Below are 17,918 nucleotides of genomic sequence, written 5' to 3' on the forward strand. Positions count from 1 at the left end.
GGGACCGGGGATCCACTGTATAGAGCAATACTCTAATGGAATTAGCAGGCTAATTCAGTCACACCTCGACTTTTTTTTCCAAATAACGAAAATATCATTCATAATATTATAAATACAATCCTATAGTTCCTGCACAATAATTTGTTTTAAATAAAGTGTATATTTATTTAAGTTCTGATAACTTATACTGTCATATTTTGTGCAGAATTGTGTTCATTGTCTTTTGGCAATGTTGGAGGTGGAGATTGTGCACCTTAAAATGTGTGTTTCCTGTTGTAATTGCAATCTTTGACTTGTGTCGGCCAGACGGCTACCATAGCTGCTCTATTTTGCTTCAAAAGGCATGCCGTTGGTTGCAGTTCGCAACTGCACCGCTAGATGCCTCTAAAATTTACACACTGCACTTTTCCATATGCAATGCATTTGGAAAATATCAGAAACGATCCACGAATTGCGATGCATCGATATATTGCAACAGCCCTATTCATCTGTAACTCGGAAGAAACTGGCAAATTATGCCATTTCAAATATGGACAGGTTGCGAAACATGCCCTCATCTTTGAAAACTGTGAACAAAACTACCCAACTTAAAAGAAAATATGAGACAAACTACATTAGGAATGGGTTACTTGGGTCACTGCTTGGTGTCCAATCTAAAATCTTGGTCCTGGAGCAAAACCATCTCTAGTGTATTTTCCTTTCTTCAGCAGAACATCACGTGCATGCAGGTGAACGGCGGGTTATTCTAATCAAACCGCTCTTGCTTTTATCTACACATTGAAAGCTGCTTCTCACGTAAAAGAGAATGTGAGGACTGGACAAGAAACGCGGGAAAAGGGCATAAGTAATCCCTCCGCCATTGATAGCCTTTGTTCTTCCTCGGCTGAAAGGGAATATTTGATCAGGGCCACCTCTCTGAACCACATTCATTTCACCATCCGCCTCATGAAACTGAAATTTGTGCTGTAATTAGTTATCGTCTCCCAAACCTCAATGTGATCTTTAAGAGAGAGAGAGAGAGATGTCTGAGTTGAAAAATTGGACAGCAATTCATTAATGTTTCTCATTTAAAGTAAGTAGAAAACACGAGTTTGTTAGTAAAAGCCTGTAATATATTCTTGCTTTCCTGAAATATTTTGGATGACTGTTGTACTGTTGCTCAGTGATATGACATCAGCATTTTTGAGTCACTAATAAATTTAAACACGATCTGCCCACTCTGAATTTCACTAATATGACTTTGGCATGAATTGAACAATTTGACTAAGTATATAATTATGGCACTAGTTCACTCTAACTGTTGATATGTTGGAAGTAATTTGCAATACGCAAGGACTGTCAAGTGCATGGCTAGCGGCGTTTTAGTGCAACATAGCCAAAAGCAGCTTCTGTGTAAGCGGTTTTACTGATAGCCGTTGGCTGCACGGGATGGCAGGGAAGGTGGACGTCTACATTCTGTTTTGGCTTAATTGGAGACGTTGACAGTTAGGCACAGCCCTGGAGGAAATCTACAAAGACATTTGGTGTATATTAATGGTGGTTGATTGGCTCTCAGCTTGGGGAGGAGTGGGAGGTTATAACTGATGCAGTTGGCACAAACCCATTCATGCAAAATGACATTGGATTGGACGATTCATCCAGCAGAGGCAAAGGCATTTAAGATCATTTGCATATCGTAGTGAGCTAGATGAGTGACAGCCGCAGGCAGACACCTGTGCAGTGATTAGCCCAAACCCATGACAGCCTGCAAAGTAAGAACAGAGATGCATAAGGGAATGAGCTTCTGTGTCTCAAGAGACGTCAGTTTTCCCTTGGTAGTTGATTTTTTTTTTTTTTTTTTCTCTGCTGGAGAGTATATTATATGTTCAATGTACGTTTACATTATGTGCTTTTGCTTATTTCTGACCTCATCAATAAACATTATCTTTAGAATTCATATCACTAATATTACTATTTCTACTTTTTTCCTGATAAATATTCATTATCCTGAAAATCTCCCATCAATGTTGCTCTTGCATCTGTAACATGTAATAACAAATCCAGAAATTATTTCGTAATTTATGCGGTATCTCCCATTGTGTCTCTTAGTCCTTTGTATATATTTCAACTCCTTCTCGTGAATTGCTGACCCAATTGTGTCTACCTGATCAAAGCTTTGCATACAGAAAAAAAACATTCCAATGCTAGATACATATTATGTGTGGATGTTGTGAACCAAAAAGGCGCTGTTTACAACATATGCAATGTCTAAAATCTAGTTTTTAGAAAAATATTCTTTGTATTTGTTGGTTTAGTTGGTCTAGTTCACCCAAAAATGATATTTTTGTCATTAATTACCTTCATGCCGTCCCAAACCTGTAAGATCTTTGTTCATCTTCAGAACACAAATTAAGATAATTTTGATGAAATCCGAGAGCATAGGCAGCAAAATCATTGCACTTTTCAGTGTCCAGAAAGGTAGCAAAGACATTGTTAAAATAGTCCATGCGACTACAGTGGTTCAACCTTAATATTATGAAGCGACGAGAATACTTTTAGGTTAAAGCGGTGGTCTCAAACTCAATTCCTGGAGGGCCACAGCACTGCACAGTTTAGCTCCAACCAGCTCCAACTCACATTTTCTTGGAAGTTTCTAGTAATTCTGAAGACCTTGATTAGCTGGATCAGGTGTATTTGATTAAGTTTGGAGCGAAACTGTGCAGAGCTGTGGACCTCCAGAAATTGAATTTAAGACCACCGGGTTAAAGCTTAGTTAATAAGGATTTATTTTTAAGAAATTCATTATTTTAATGATGCTTTTTTATTTGATATGAGTATCAAAATGAATTTTAATTCAAAAATTAAAAACATGCTTATTATAGAATGTGTGTATTCATGTATTTTGCAGTATGCCTTGGATTTTGAACATCATGAGCATCATGTCATTAATCCTATAGCTGGCCAAATATAGCAGTCCATCATCTACTCACATACATACTGTACAAAGGCACCAACCTCTTTAAGTACCACCACTTGGGTCCATTGAATAATTTCACCATCATAAGTGCTCTCTCTTGGTTTGGTAATTGGACTGCTCTCATATACCCCACGCGTATTCATGAACAGATCCTGCAGTCTAGTTATAGACCATGGTAGATGTAAAGTGCCGACATTAGAAGCTGTTAACTCATATCGTCCAAACTTAGGCTGGTTTCAGACTGCAGGTGCAGTATTGGTAGAAATTCTGGGTGTTCATGGGCACTGGTCAGAGAGCAGCTTTATTGAAGTGGCTCAGAGTCAGGATGGGATTTAGGTGAGCAAAACTGCTCATAGGTCAGCGTCAAAGGATAGGTTCTGTAGTAGGGTTTTGCCCAGCAGGAACAGGAAGCTGACCCATATGGGTGAAGGATGGCGAGCAGCAGGCCAAGCTTGGCTATGTGAAGCCCAGCAGGCTCAGAGTAACAATGTGGCAGCTTGGAGCTTCACAGGAGCATTGGACATCTAATGGTCAGTGATACCCTTATGATTACCACCTGAACAAAACATGATCCTTTGGATCACATTTAGTGACTGGGCTTCAAAAGCTACTACAGCACTTGATGTTGTCTCTAGACTTGTCTAAGCTAGGGAGAAGAAATGTATATATAATTTCAAAGAAACTGCAAGTAACACATTGAATTAAATGTCACATTTTGAAGAAGGAAGATTGAAATAGCATTTTCTTGTAAAACATACCCCAATCTTATTATTATTATTACAATTTCAAATTTTTTTTTTTTTTTAGTGTTATCACGATCACCTTGTGAGGAACTCCAGCTCTTAAAATATAAATGCAGCTATATTGTATTACTGACCCATTTGTACATGACTAATAACTTTCACATTGTTACTGTATTGAAGGTAGCAAAGTCTTTTCTGGGGAATACTGAATTTGTATAAAGTATGTATTTTTTCTAATCACTATTAATGTTAGATGCGTAAACACAAAGAGAATTATCAATAAAATTATTTTTGTATAACGCTTTTTCCCATACAAATGTTATTTCAAAGCAGTTTTAAAGTAAACCTTTCTTTAAAAAATAAAAAATGAATAAAAATAAAGATTAGATTTGATGATAGATTTTCTAATAGATTTATTAAGCAATTGAATCACTCTTTTGTGTCAGCTGACTCCACTCTTTTCGGTGAATTGGTCAAACTTGTCAGTAAAATTATTTAAACTGGTTCATGATTATTTCTGAATGATTCAGACAGCTCACCATACATTTTCTGGATTGATCAAAGTGAGCTTTCTTTCTTTTTTTTTTCTTTTTTTCTTTTTTTGTAAAATTGTTTAGGTTTCTGATATGCAGATATGGAACATGTCAGATAATTTATTCAAATGTTGTATTCAGATAAGAAACTAGTGAAATCATCGGTAGCCCTTAGTTTAAAATGGTGACAATATAGTAACTGACTCTGACTCTCTCTCTCTCTCTCTCTTATGCGAATATCATAAATGTAGGAGTTAAATAATTTAATAATCGTGATATTTGACTAATCTGAGTCAATCTATCCCTCACTCTCTCCATCATGAACATTCCCGGCCACATCCCACCCCTCCCTTCCAATCTGCGCTGCAAGCATCATGCTGTATGTGGAGTAGAGAGCAGGCACAGCTCCGCTCTGTCTCTCCAGAACTACACTCTTTTGTTCCAGGAATTCTCTCCGCTCTGCTACCTTTTCATTCATGTAAATTTCTGAACGTTTACCTCCAAAACGAAGCAGAATAAAAGAAACGGAGATGAACGCGTGTGGTGTGTAGAACTGTCAACAGAACGCTGTCGCTGTGTGGAGACTCGTTAGTGTCCCTGAGTGCAGATTCACTGTCAGAACTGCGAAGTTTTAGGATCCGTTTCTCTACCTGTTTAAAGGATTTCTGACTGACTTCACAGCCGGTAGCGGCGGCGTTGCGAAAAGCCGGGAGAGATGCACCACCCGGGCATCCACAGGGCGAAAGCGCTCCACCACGATCCAGGTAAGAAGAGCCGCTTCACTCTTTCACTGACATCATCGGGTGAACGTTCGGCAAAGACAGGCGCGTGCGGTGCGCGCGAAAGTGCCACGGTCAAGGCGCGCGCGCACAGATGAGGCGAACGCGGACTTTCTCTGTCATGGGTAAACTGATATCTCTTTGTAAATATATGGAATCTTCACTTGCATTTCTATATTCGGATATTTCGCGGCGAAATAACTGACTAAACACTAACAAATATGAGGAAGCTATATAAAAAAACCTGCCCATAATCAAACAAAATCCGTTTAGAAGCTTTCGAGCGAAATACAAAAGCAGCCTTGTGCTTTATTGGAGAAAAATCAAATAGTTAGCTTCAAGAATTTAGTTAGTTGTTCTTTGTGAAGACAAAATCCAGAAATTATCTTTATCTTCATTGTCATGCTGTAAAGTTACAGAACACTGACCAGGGATTTATGGCTCAAAAAAACCTATTTATTGGTGTATTGAGACTTGTTTTATACTTGAAATGTTTTATTCAGATGATGACAAGCAAATACAATTCATTTGTGTGTTGTCTCCAGCCCCTAAAATGAATAACTGAAAATAGTGTTTAGCCACCAAAAATTTGTCATCTTTAATTACCCCCATGTCTTTGACTCATTTTTATTCTGTGAAATACAAAATGATTGAGCTACTTTGTACGGTGAAAGCGTATGATGATACTGTAAATTAAACAAGGAATGACGACCTGTTGATCTTTTATGGTTTCATTTTTGGCGGAAAACACAACCATCCATGCTGTTAGACATTTCAAAGGCTTTTTACATTGTTGCCAGTAAGTTAAAATTAAGATTTACAGTACTATAACCATATTTCTATTTTACAGTAACTACATAGTACTGTAATTATGTAATACAGTGATTACTGTTAAAAAACAGGTTATTAGTACACTACTGTAACTCATTAATTTGTGCTAAATATAAATTAGATTTTATTATTTTTATATACACTCTAAAAAATAAAACATTGGTTCAACAACAAAAAAAAATATGTTAACGTTTTCCACTAGAATTTTTAACTTAAGCCAATTGGGAGAATTACATTAATTCAAAGCAATATTTTGAGTTGATCCAACATAATGTTTTAAGTAAGGTGAAGATGCTTTTTGGACACAACGCATTTCTAAGTAACATGAACTTACCAAGCATCGCTTGTCACCATGATGGTAAATCTCCAAAAAATCACATTAACAGAAACTCTTCTAAATTAGCATAACAAAACACTAATTACTGCTAAATCTCCCTTACCATTAATCTTGTGCAAAAAACATTATATAACACTTAATTTTAGCATTTACTCTCCTTTTCAAGTGCCATGGGCAAAGCATGATAGGAAATATAAATCCTAGCCCAGTTTCACTTAACTTAAGTGTTCATACAACTCAAAACAATGAAACACGTTTACACGTCATCAGATTGTATTTTACATTAACATAACTTGAAATTAAATAAATTTTTGATTAACTAAAAATGTTAAGTATATCGAATCAGTAGGCATAATTTGTGTGTCATCCAAGCTCAATAAAATAACAATTACAAGTAAAAAGTCTAACAGCATTTCAGAACTTGATTTTTTATTTACTTTTATATTGTATTTAAGTAATGACTAAAGGTCCCCTGAATTAGTTTTTAGAGTGTAGACTTTTATCCTACATGAGTACTACTAACATTCAATTCAAACAGACACAAATATAACAAAATATCAAATTCTTTATTTAAAACATTGCATTTGCCTACATAACACCTAAAAATACACAATGCCAATGCTGGGACAGTGCATCTTCACCATTTCTCATGTCTTAGAACTTTTTGCAGTATCCTCTGGATTTATTCTCACAAAGAATCTTTAGGCAACTGAAAATTAATGGAAAATAAATAAAAGCAATTAAAGAATACATATAAGGAATCTGCAAAACCCAGGTGCTGCTCCAAAACATCGGCCATGTTTGCTCACCATCCACTTTGTTACAGAGAGAAAAGTGTTTCCTAAAGGGAAAAAAAGGTAACAAAGTCTTTTGTAAAATCAAATGTTACGCAGTTTAGCCAAGTTCCATCCCTGGACAAAACTCGCGGTGCTGCCATGCTGATTCCACGTCTACCCCGGATGCGAGCAACATGACACGACAAAAGACAATAGACCCCATTATAATCACTGATACTGTCTATACACTGGATTCTGCTGTGTGTGACACGACAAATCCCATACTGTAAACTGATTATATTTCTTATGTACAGTACTTTAAGCGCTCACGCTATTTCTGACACTGAAGGACAAACGGATTTGCATTTTGCAACTGTCGCTTTGACATGTCCAATGTAGACAGACTCAAGCTGTTGCAATGTTGTAGACACAGCGTAAGGCAAATCCTGTCAATCAAAATGTAAAAAATGAGGAAAATAAAAAACCATGATGGAATAGCTCCAAAGAGGCCGTTATGGCAAATACAGTAATATACAGCAATTTTTAAAAAATCCAGTAAATCTCTGTATGTGGCGTTTGACATCACTGAAAATCCCCATTATATAAAGTGAATCAGTTATTTAATTTGCAGTATTATACTGGGTGATATATAGCAAATAACGACAAATTACAGAAATGTCTAACAATGCACTTTATGTTGATGGAAAACAGAAGCTCAAACATTTTGCATAAGAAATGTCATTTTCCACAAATGAAAGAAAAAAAAAGAAAACAAGATGGGAGTTAATTAACAGTGAAAAAGTTACGTTTCTGGGTGAGCTATTCCTTTAAGACAATGAAGTGAATGATTTGAGTAGGCTGTGCTTATGCCTAATTACCATGACTAAGCAATGAAGTTCCCAACTGTGTTTTATTTTCATTCTGTCTTTGTTTTATCAGCGTTATTATGATTCATCCACATGCTGTGAACGGTGGCCAAGGAACAATATAGTTAATAATGTGTCACATTGAACCAAACTTTCATTTTGATTAATGCCGAAGAGGCGGGTAAATAAGTTTTTCACAATGTTTTATATGCCATAATGCATCCCAAGCAACTTGCATTATGAATCACAGTTGTATTTTTATCTGAAATACAATCCACATTGATTATAAATGCTCACAGGCTAAAACTCAATGGCTGTGAGATGGATTCAGTCATATTTAGCTGCATGATGGAGAGGCCACACATGGAGAAGGCGGCTGGATAAATTGCCCAGAGGTCCTGAAATTAAATGCTTTCCACCAAGACAAGTCCAGCAGATGCTCCGGTCAGCGTATGTGTGCGTGCACACGTGTGTGGTAAAAGCATGCTGTCTCCTGCAGAGAAAGAGATCCTTTTTCTTCATCTCTACACAAGAGCGTAACTGTGCACTTCGGGGAGCCGGGGAGAGAACGTGAGCGAGAGCGGCATATCTCTGCTTTTACGAGCTTCTTAAAATTAGACTGGCACGAAGCAATTTAACTCAGCTCAGGCCTCTTTGCCCACAGATGCAGGAGATGGAGAGAGAAGAGGGGGTGATTGAAAAGCCTCCTGTCCAGAATGTGTGATCAATGGCAGGCAGTTCCACCCTACCCTTCACTGCCTGTCTCTATCAATTCGGAGCTCAGTGGGCAATCACCCCTCGACTTCACCTCCATCCACCTCTGTCTCATCCAGAAAGACACTGTGGTGTTCAAAGTCCTGATCCTGTCTCATCCACACACCCCTGCTGGAGAAGGCCGTGGCTACAGCATCAGTGTGTTGCTGTTTTACAGCATGTATTCACAAAGCAACACGAGCAGCTGTGCTTTAAACACGCGGTGGGGTAAGATATGTAAAGTTTGAGGGGGAAAAATACAAAACCTGAATTAGTAAATCTTTGGGAAAAAAAAAAAAAGCCCCAGAAGTGGATGTGGAATGGCAAGATGCTTGCCTGTTTTCTACAATCTCCTTAAGCTCTTTTGAGCCGTCACTGTCTAATTAGCAGTACTTTTGCTTTGGTTCTTGAGCTTGAAGAACCCAATTTTTAAATTGAAAAATATGGAATCCATTAACCTTGCAGGCAAGGGCCACTTGCTGGCATCTCATTAGAGGCGAGGGAAATTGAGCAACACAGGAAAATCTATTATTGTTTTAATAAGCCAACAGTTTGTTAATTTAAAGGGTCTTAAGTGTAACTGCAATTTTTCATCAATAGCAACTTAATGGAATAGGCACATTGGGAGCAGCTTAGAGTGTTTTGGATAGCCTCAATAAACACTGCGCTGATGGAAACGCATATACACAGCTCGTGCTGAAACGCTGCCGTTTTGAGAGAATTTCTACTGTGTGGACACACGGGGCAAAGCTTCTTTTTGAGTGTCAGGTGGAGGCGTTTCTTTAGCTCTCATTTTGTGGGACGTGAAAAATAAAACACCTCAGACTGCTTAAACTTTGCTCATTAGCACATAATGGCGTCACTGCACTGATATGGGAATTGAGATTTATGGTGATTACAGATTTATAATTAGTAATTATTTTTTATTTTGAAGACCACTAATATATTACTTTACTAATATATTGGCTGATAAATCTACATTGTATGAGACTGATTACAAAAATATAACACTTAAAGGTGCAGTAAGCAATTTCTGAGAAGCACAGTTGATTTTTGAAATCAACCCAAACAATCACACCCCTACCTTCATTGCTCCGCCCCCAAAATGCACAAGCACACAATGCAAGAGTGGATTTCTCTTTATCATAGCTGAAGCAAAACAAAATAATGCTTCACCAAAAATAAGGCGATGATGACGAACTTAAGACAAGGAAGCATAAAAAATTAACATACGGTACACAATAGTAAATAAAAGCAAGTTTGTTGTAAGTCGCCAGCAGCACACCAGCTCCAGACAAATAATGACGCTCAATACTGTCCTGTTACTATAGCTAACATTACAACAACAGCATATCTTGGTCCTGTGAAGCATAGCAAAACCAATGTTACTCACGTATGGAGCAGAAACAACACAACCTCTGCATTCATTTTCGAGTCTCTCCAGTGCTGGAAAGCTTTTCAAATATTAACGCGCATCCTAAAGCCCTTGGTATACTTTTTTTTTTTTTTTTACACACAGTCGAACGCACAGCCTTTCAAATTATACTTCATTTGACTTGTAGGTGTACACAGGCTTTCAATGCATGCACAGTTTTGAGCAATCTCTCGACTAGAGTTGTACAAATGAGGGTGTATTCTAACCTCTTCGCACAATCTTTCATCTTTATAGGCCTCCATTGCCGCTGTAGCTTGCATCCGGTCTGTTCTGTTTATGCAGGTTTTCTTCGACAACCTTGTGAATCGATGCCACCTTGTGGATAAATTAATTACTGCATAAAAACAAAGTACAAAAATCCGGCGGTGCGCGTACACTTCTGATGACAAAATTCACGTCGCGCACTGTGCGCTGACCCTCGGGTATGCGTAAAAAGTCAAGTATACTTTGGGCTTAAAGTCGCCATGAGCCGGAAGTTGCAAACAACTTTTCTCCAATGTTGTGATGTATTTCCAAGTGAAACGGAATATTGAATAGAGGGCAGAGTTCTATTTTAGCGCTCCTCCTCTTCATCTCTCGCTCATAGCAGACTAACGGTTGGAGGGGAGTGGTTTAAACGTTTTCAACCCAAGCCGTCAAATGTCATTAGAGAAGGGGCACTGTTGCAGAGGGGAGGAGCATTTTCAGATTTTGATTAACCTGTTAACCTGCACTGGCACGCCGACACACCGAAGCTTCTTTGTTTAAATTAGCTCAAATTTACTGTTAGATTTACTGTAATTACCTTGACAAACTATACATCATTAAAAAGATCTAAGACTCGAGCTTCAATTTTTAATCTTTATTTTACTCTCAACATCGTATAGTGACCGTTATTTGTTAATATGCGTCGAGAGTTATGAATATGAGAAACGGAGTCGTTACCTTTTCATTGAAATATGAGCGTCAGCCTCAGCCATTGAGAAAAAACTCCTGTTAGATCGTCATGAAAAAACTCGACAAAATAACATCCATCAGGGCTTTTAGCTTAAAAGCATGCACATTTGGAGAAATATTGATGGACTGTCATACGTTTATGTCAATTTTCTATACAGAGGAGTAATATTTATTCGCTTTTTACCCAAAACACGCTGTTGTCATCATATGAGCGCTGTATACACTGACTACTGTGTTTTCAACTCATACCTGCAGCCGGAGGGCGCTCTGTGCACACTAGTCCACAAATAACACATCATGAACAAGAGGCAATCATGTGACATACACAGAACTAACAGAGGCTACCAGACATCGCTATAATCATTGATATAAACATACAGAACATCACTTTTGAAAGTAATAAATACACGATTGTGACGATATGTAGTTTATCTGTGTTCTTCACGCCATGTCAGGTATTCATAATAGTAGATTATATTTATAATGCAATGCTAATCGAGATAGCTTTTCTCATTGTGCAGAATAGCATACAATGATATATTTTCTGTCTGATTTTTGATCCGAAGCCACACCACATCACAGAAGGTTATTTAAAACAATCGACTAGTAAGTTTGGAGCAAAAACGTGGTTTTAATCTGATAAATTGTCGTGTTTTGTTGGTGTGCTAAGATAACATGCTAACGAGCCCAGAGATGCACCTGTTCTGAGCTAATGCAAATAAATAATTTTGAATTGTAAAGCTCACTTTTTTTCTCTCTTTTTTTTTTTTTTCCAAGAAGGGCATTAGATACAGTTTGAAAGAAGGTGAAGTGAGAAGTTTGGTGAATGAAATGAGGGATTAAATCATCTTGAATAGAACATCAGTAATTATAATAGAGACAAAAGAAAAGAATAATTAGAGCCATAAGCTGGCTGGAGAGGTGTGAATGTGTTCAGGGGAGACTGAAACTGAATGGGGCAGATAGCACCACAAACACAATATAGACAATACCCTTGAATAGATGACAATAAACATCAGTTAACATTTTAGAGTCCTTTCTAAATAAAGTCTCATGACATGGTCTTGAAAAACATGTAATAAAACTCAGAGTTTTAAACCTATCATCTTCAGATTTGAAATATAACATGGTCAGACATGTGGCTTTAGCTGCAGTGCATTTCTAGATTGCCACAAGGCCAACTTCACTTTTATTTTCATAAATATATTTCATAAAAAAAATTTCTAATAACTTTTCAAAATGTCGAAGCTATTTTTAACTATTTTCTTCATTGTGACAATAATTAATTATGAGTTTACCATAAACTGCAAAGTGTCTGCTTTCAAATGCGACCTTACTTATGCTTTTAGTGCAAAGGGTTCATGAACTGTTTTAGTTTGTTATAGTCATGATCTGTTTTAGTTTGGGTATGTCATTTTTTGGGATTTTCCAAAAGCAGGGGTGCTGGCTAACAGGTTAAATATTACGAAGCCAAACAATTTTTTTGTGTGGATTGACTTGTACGGATTAATTGTTCACCACAAAACTAGCAATTTACTAGCAGATAAAATAAATAAGGTAATTTTGATTTCACGTGTACTTTAAAGCTCTTGCTTGATCATAGCCCTTCTTTTTCCTGTAATATTGCTCTGACCTTTTCTCTTTTGTAATGTCTCTCAGCCATCTCTTTTTCTACAGTCTTTCTTAAAATCTCCCATCTCTCACATCTCCCTCTCTCCTCTCCTACTGCTGATTGGCTACAAGTTTGTTGTTCAACAGCATCTCTCAGAAATTGCTTACTGCACCTTTAAGTGTCCAGAACTCTATGTGCTCCAAATGACACCAAACATCATGTATGTTGTAAAAATACTTTCCATTTTAAAACAAGTATCAATATTTCTTATCCCACTATCATTTAACAAATTTAGGTTTACATAATTATACATGTCATTGACAAAAATTTTTTTTATTATTATTATTTTTATAAATAAATGGAAAATATTTTCACAAATATAGCAATGATCTTTTTTGATCTTTTAAATAATAATTCAGCTCTGATTCTTCTTACTATTTTTAATTAAAGCAGCAGATCACAGTGTGTATGTGTGTGTATATATGCTCACCTGCACCTCTGCTGCTCTCAGTGGGAAATTAGTACCAAGTTCATCAGTCCCACAGCTGGCCTTAATTAACACTGGGATTAAGGGCTCACTGTGGCATCGCCATTGATTTATCTGATCTGTCATTTGGCAAACCCTCAAATTAATCTGGAACAATGGAGTATCTAATAGATTATTTAGGGTTTATTGATGGATTTGATGTCTTGACTGATATTTTAAAAGACAGTTTTTAATTCATTATCAGATATCAATGCAATGGTCGAAGAAATGTTTTACATTGAGAAGTCATGAGGTGACAATAAGATAAAGGACAGTGATTCATTGAAGGGAGAAATGTTGGAGCTGTTGTGTGAGAGCAGGCTGAGCTATAACAAGTGAGTGTGAGTGTGTGAATCCATGGTGCTCTGAGCTCTTTATGTGTTAAACTTGCACATTACAGCCACTGTTGCGGGGTCAGACTGGAGTGAGTCAAAGACAGTAAGACAAGAGAGAAAAAAAAAAAAGAATAAGAGCTGGAGAGCAGTTATGTTGTGATGAATTGATGTCGTGTTTATGTGCATGTGTGTATGTGCGCTTACGTCCTTGTAGTGTCTTAGATGGAGATGTAGAAGAGCATTACACAACTGCTATTCCTCTGGGACCTTTCCATGCTGAAGGCCACAGCTGCGGTGTCACATGAAACATGGTCCAGTCTGCCCTGTATGATCAGTCTTTGCCATCCCTGTCATCTTTCCATGTAGTGTGAAGGGCCAGGAGATTCAGTGCGCTCACTTTTTTTGTTTTTCGGTCAGTTGGCAAGAGTGTTCCTGTTGAAACCTGCCCCCCCACTCTCTTCTCTTCTCTTCTTTCCCATTAGCACCTCTCAGCCACACAGGTGAGAGCAGAGGTGAAAATGTTATGTGATCATGTCTGTGCTTGTTCTTTTTCTCAATATTGATATGATCGTGTACTCACTTGTTGAAATTCTGCTCTGGATTTGCTCGAGGACACCATAATATGCGCATTAATATAAAGCACAAGATAAAGTTTATGGATGAACAGACATTATCATATGTAGTTTAATATCGGAAGTAAATATCACTGTAAGGGCAGGTGGGCGCCTGTGATAGTGAGATATTATGTACTATAAGGGCTCAGGGCAGCACAACAAACAACCTGGTTTAAGGAGAACAATAATTTGCAGATTTTACATTCAGCTTTCTCTGACACACCGCATTTGTGGCACTGAATGATCACTGCGAAGAATAGAGGATTCAGTGGCTGAATGATATTTTGTGTAGTTTTAGTGGTATCATCTTGTTTTGTAAGACAGAGATAAAGTGGGGCTTGATCCTGTGGTGAGAGCTCTGGCCCACTGATGGCAATGACAAATAAGCAGCGGTAAACTTTGTTGGGGGGGTGAGGGTTGGGGGAGAGACGAGTGCCCTCCTCATCCATCACTGGCCCACTCACACACAAACAAGCTCTCTCTCTCGCACACACACACACACACACACAGAGAGAGAGAGAAACGAAACTCTCAGTTTCTTGAGCAAAACAGCATTGTCACCTCTGGGAGAAGAATTGTTTACATCGCTTCTGTCTCTGTCTCGTTTGTTTGTCACAGTGATGGAGAATGACATTTGACCTTCATCAAGCTCCTATGTGCTCTTTTTTTATCACAAGAGCTGTGAGAACACCATACTGAGAGGTTGAGGTTTGTACATGCATATGCTTTAGATGGTGTTTATATACAGTGTGTGTCAAAAAGTGTTGAAAATGACAGTAAAGTCATTTATAATGTTACAAAAGATTCTTTTGAAATTTCTATTCATCAAAAAATCAGTCAAATGTTTCTTGAGCAGCAAATCAGCATATTAGAATGATTTCTGAAGGATCATGTGACACTAAAGACTGGAGTAATGATGCTGAAAACGTAGCTTTGCCATCACAGGAATAAATTACATTTTAAAATATATTTTAAAATAACAGCCTTGGTGAGATTAAGAGCCTTCTTTCAAAACATTAAAAAATCTTACTGAGCCCAAACTTATTTTTATTATTGCTTATAAGAAACTATGTCTAAAACGCTTTGGCGTGTCTAAATTTGGTCAGTTCTATTTATCATTTGCCATTTGTATTTGTCTTGAAGAAAGGCGGTTTGTTGATGAAAGGTGCATGTGGTTTGGATTTCAAACAGATCAATGAAGAGAAAACGAGAAGAGGGAGAGGGAGGGAGAAGAGAATCTTGCGATATCTGTCATTACGTCGGATGACAGCTCATGTCTGGGGTTTAGAGTCAAACCGTGTAGCATTTTCTCTTCTTCCCACGTAGGAGAAGAGCCCAGAGCGTCTGCTTTAATGCAGACTTCAGTGCCGAGGTGTCATTTTGCTGAAAAATCTGCCTGTGTCTGATAGTCAGAAGTGTAGACTCATGGGTCTATGGAACTGCAGAAGCATTTCTTTTTGTGTCACACTGCGTTCGGACTGCGTTCGTGACGCTGACTGGGCATCAAAAATAGAGCATTACACAAGGTGATGTCTGTGGGTGTGTTCCAATAACTCTGCTCTGCGAAGAGGGTGTTGTTCGGCCATCTTACATCAAATACATCATTTCAGGATGTGAAGAACACCAGTTTTTCATCACACTGGTACTGAGGTTTGATTAAAATACTAAATGTAGGCAATTATTATATGTAATATAGATTATTTCAATTTATATTCATGCTATAAATAATAATCTGTGTGTGTGATGGCAAAGCTGTATTTTTTTTAGCATCATTACACCAGTCTTCAGTGTCGCACGATCCTTCAGAAATCATTCTAATATGCTGATTTGATACTAAAGAAACATTTCTTCTTAGTGTTAATTTTGAAAACAGTTATACTACTTAATATTTTTGAGGAAACTATGATTCTGTTACAAAGGTGTAAATGAGCAGGCCAGGAAGCAGATCTAAAAGTGGGAAAACTTTAATACAACATATGGAGAAACACTATAGGAACAAGGACATGTGAGGAAACACCACATATAACACCTACAATGACTAACAAAACACAAGTGAAACACAAGCACTATATATACACAGGGAAGACAACAAGATAGCAAGTGGCAGTGGTAAATGGGAAACACCTGGAGAAACTAATCAATATGAAAAACTACAAAAAACTACAAAGCGTGGCACAAGACAGGAAATAACAAAAGAGTGCATGAATACAGGGGATACCAGACTTTTTTTTTCCCTTTTCTTCAGTGAATAGAAGGTTATAAAGAATATCATTTATTTGAAAGTTTAAAAAAGTAAAAATCTTTACTGTCACTTTTGATCAATTCAATTCAATTTAATGCATCCTTGCTGATTTTGTATTATATTATATTATATTATATTATATTATATTATATTATATTATATTATATTATATTATATTATATTATATTATATTATATTTAGGGATGCACACCAAGCTCATGCACTTGTACTCATACTCGTAAAAAAAAAACAACTCCCGATACCAAAGACCTATACCTCACGTGACGTAACTGACAGAATTTTCCACGCACAGAGACACTAGCGGCTTGCCTGGAAAAACCAGCCTCACCGCTGTACCAGTGGATGAGTCTGGTTGCCATTGAATCAATTTGATTTCTAGGACGGAGCAAATCCGAGCAAATGGGAAGCAGAGTAAACCAATCAGAGAAGGGCGGATATGACGTTAGCAAAGCGACAAGAAAGTCAACGGCGAAAAGTAAATAATTAATGTGTTTTTGGTCATTTAAAGGTGCCCTCGAATGAAAAATTGAATTTATCTTGGCATAGTTAAATAACAAGAGTTCAGTACATGGAAATGACATACAGTGAGTCTCAAACTCCATTGTTTCCTCCTTCTTATGTAAATCTCATTTGTTTAAAAGACCTCCAAAGAACAGGCGAATCTCAACATAACACCGACTGTTACGTAACAGTCGGGGTGTACGCCCTCAATATTTGCATATGCCAGCCCACGTTTCCAACATTATAAAAGGCATTAGACAAGGGCAGCCAGTATTAACGTCTGGATGTGCACAACCAAATCATCAGACTAGGTAAGCAAGCAAGAACAATAGCGAAACATGGCAGATGGAGCAATAATAACTGACATGATCCATAATAACATTATATTTGGTTACACTTTATTTTAAGGTGTCTTTGTTACACTGTAATTATACATTTAAGTACTGAGTAATATTAAGTAACTACATGTACTGGCTAGCGGGTTAGGATTAGGATTTGGTTTGCTTTAGGGTTAATTGCATGTTATTATGCATAATTTATAGTTATTACTAAAGTAACTACATGTAACATATGTAACAATGACGCTGTAAAATAAAGTGTTACCTTATATTTTTAGTGATATTTGTAAATTGTCTTTCTAAATATTTCGTTAGCATGTTGCTAATGTACTGTTAAATGTGGTTAAAGTTACCATCGTTTCTTACTGTATTCACGGAGACAAGAGCCGTCGCTATTTTCATTTTTAAACACTTGCAGTCTGTATAATGCATAAACACAACTCCATTCTTTATAAATCTCTCCAACAGTGTAGCATTACCCGTTAGCCACAGAGCACTATCAAACTCATTCAAAATCAGAAGTAAACAATATAACAGTATACAATACTCACATAATCCGACGCATGCATGCCGCATGCATGACAAACACTTTGTAAAGATCCATTTTGAGGGTTATATTGGCTGTGTAAACTTTAAGGCACTGTTTAAGGCAAGCGCGAGCTCTGTGGGTGGAGAGCACGGGATTTAAAGGGGCCGCAGCATAAAATCGGCGCGTTTATAATGATGGCCCAAAATAGGCAGTTACAAAAATTAATTTAAAAAAATCTATGGGGTACTTTGAGCT

At 37.3% G+C, this 17,918-nt stretch overlaps 1 protein-coding gene across 3 annotated transcripts in view; it reads left to right on the top strand.

Moving 5' to 3' along the window:
• tenm2b (teneurin transmembrane protein 2b) overlaps positions 1–17,918 on the top strand; it is a 319,786-nt gene that overhangs the window by 148,132 nt on the left and 153,736 nt on the right. The window contains exon 1 of one of the 3 annotated variants that reach the window (XM_048165631.1): positions 4,612–4,996. The exons of the other annotated variants lie outside the window; for them this stretch is intronic. Within the exon in view, the coding sequence (XP_048021588.1) occupies positions 4,948–4,996 (49 nt within the window). The 5' untranslated portion in view covers positions 4,612–4,947. Of the gene's footprint in view, positions 1–4,611; positions 4,997–17,918 lie in introns of those variants that run through there. 3 annotated transcript variants of the gene reach the window in all.

The sequence above is a fragment of the Megalobrama amblycephala genome, linkage group LG18 (assembly GCF_018812025.1).
Source record: "Megalobrama amblycephala isolate DHTTF-2021 linkage group LG18, ASM1881202v1, whole genome shotgun sequence".
NCBI lineage: Eukaryota > Metazoa > Chordata > Actinopteri > Cypriniformes > Xenocyprididae > Megalobrama > Megalobrama amblycephala.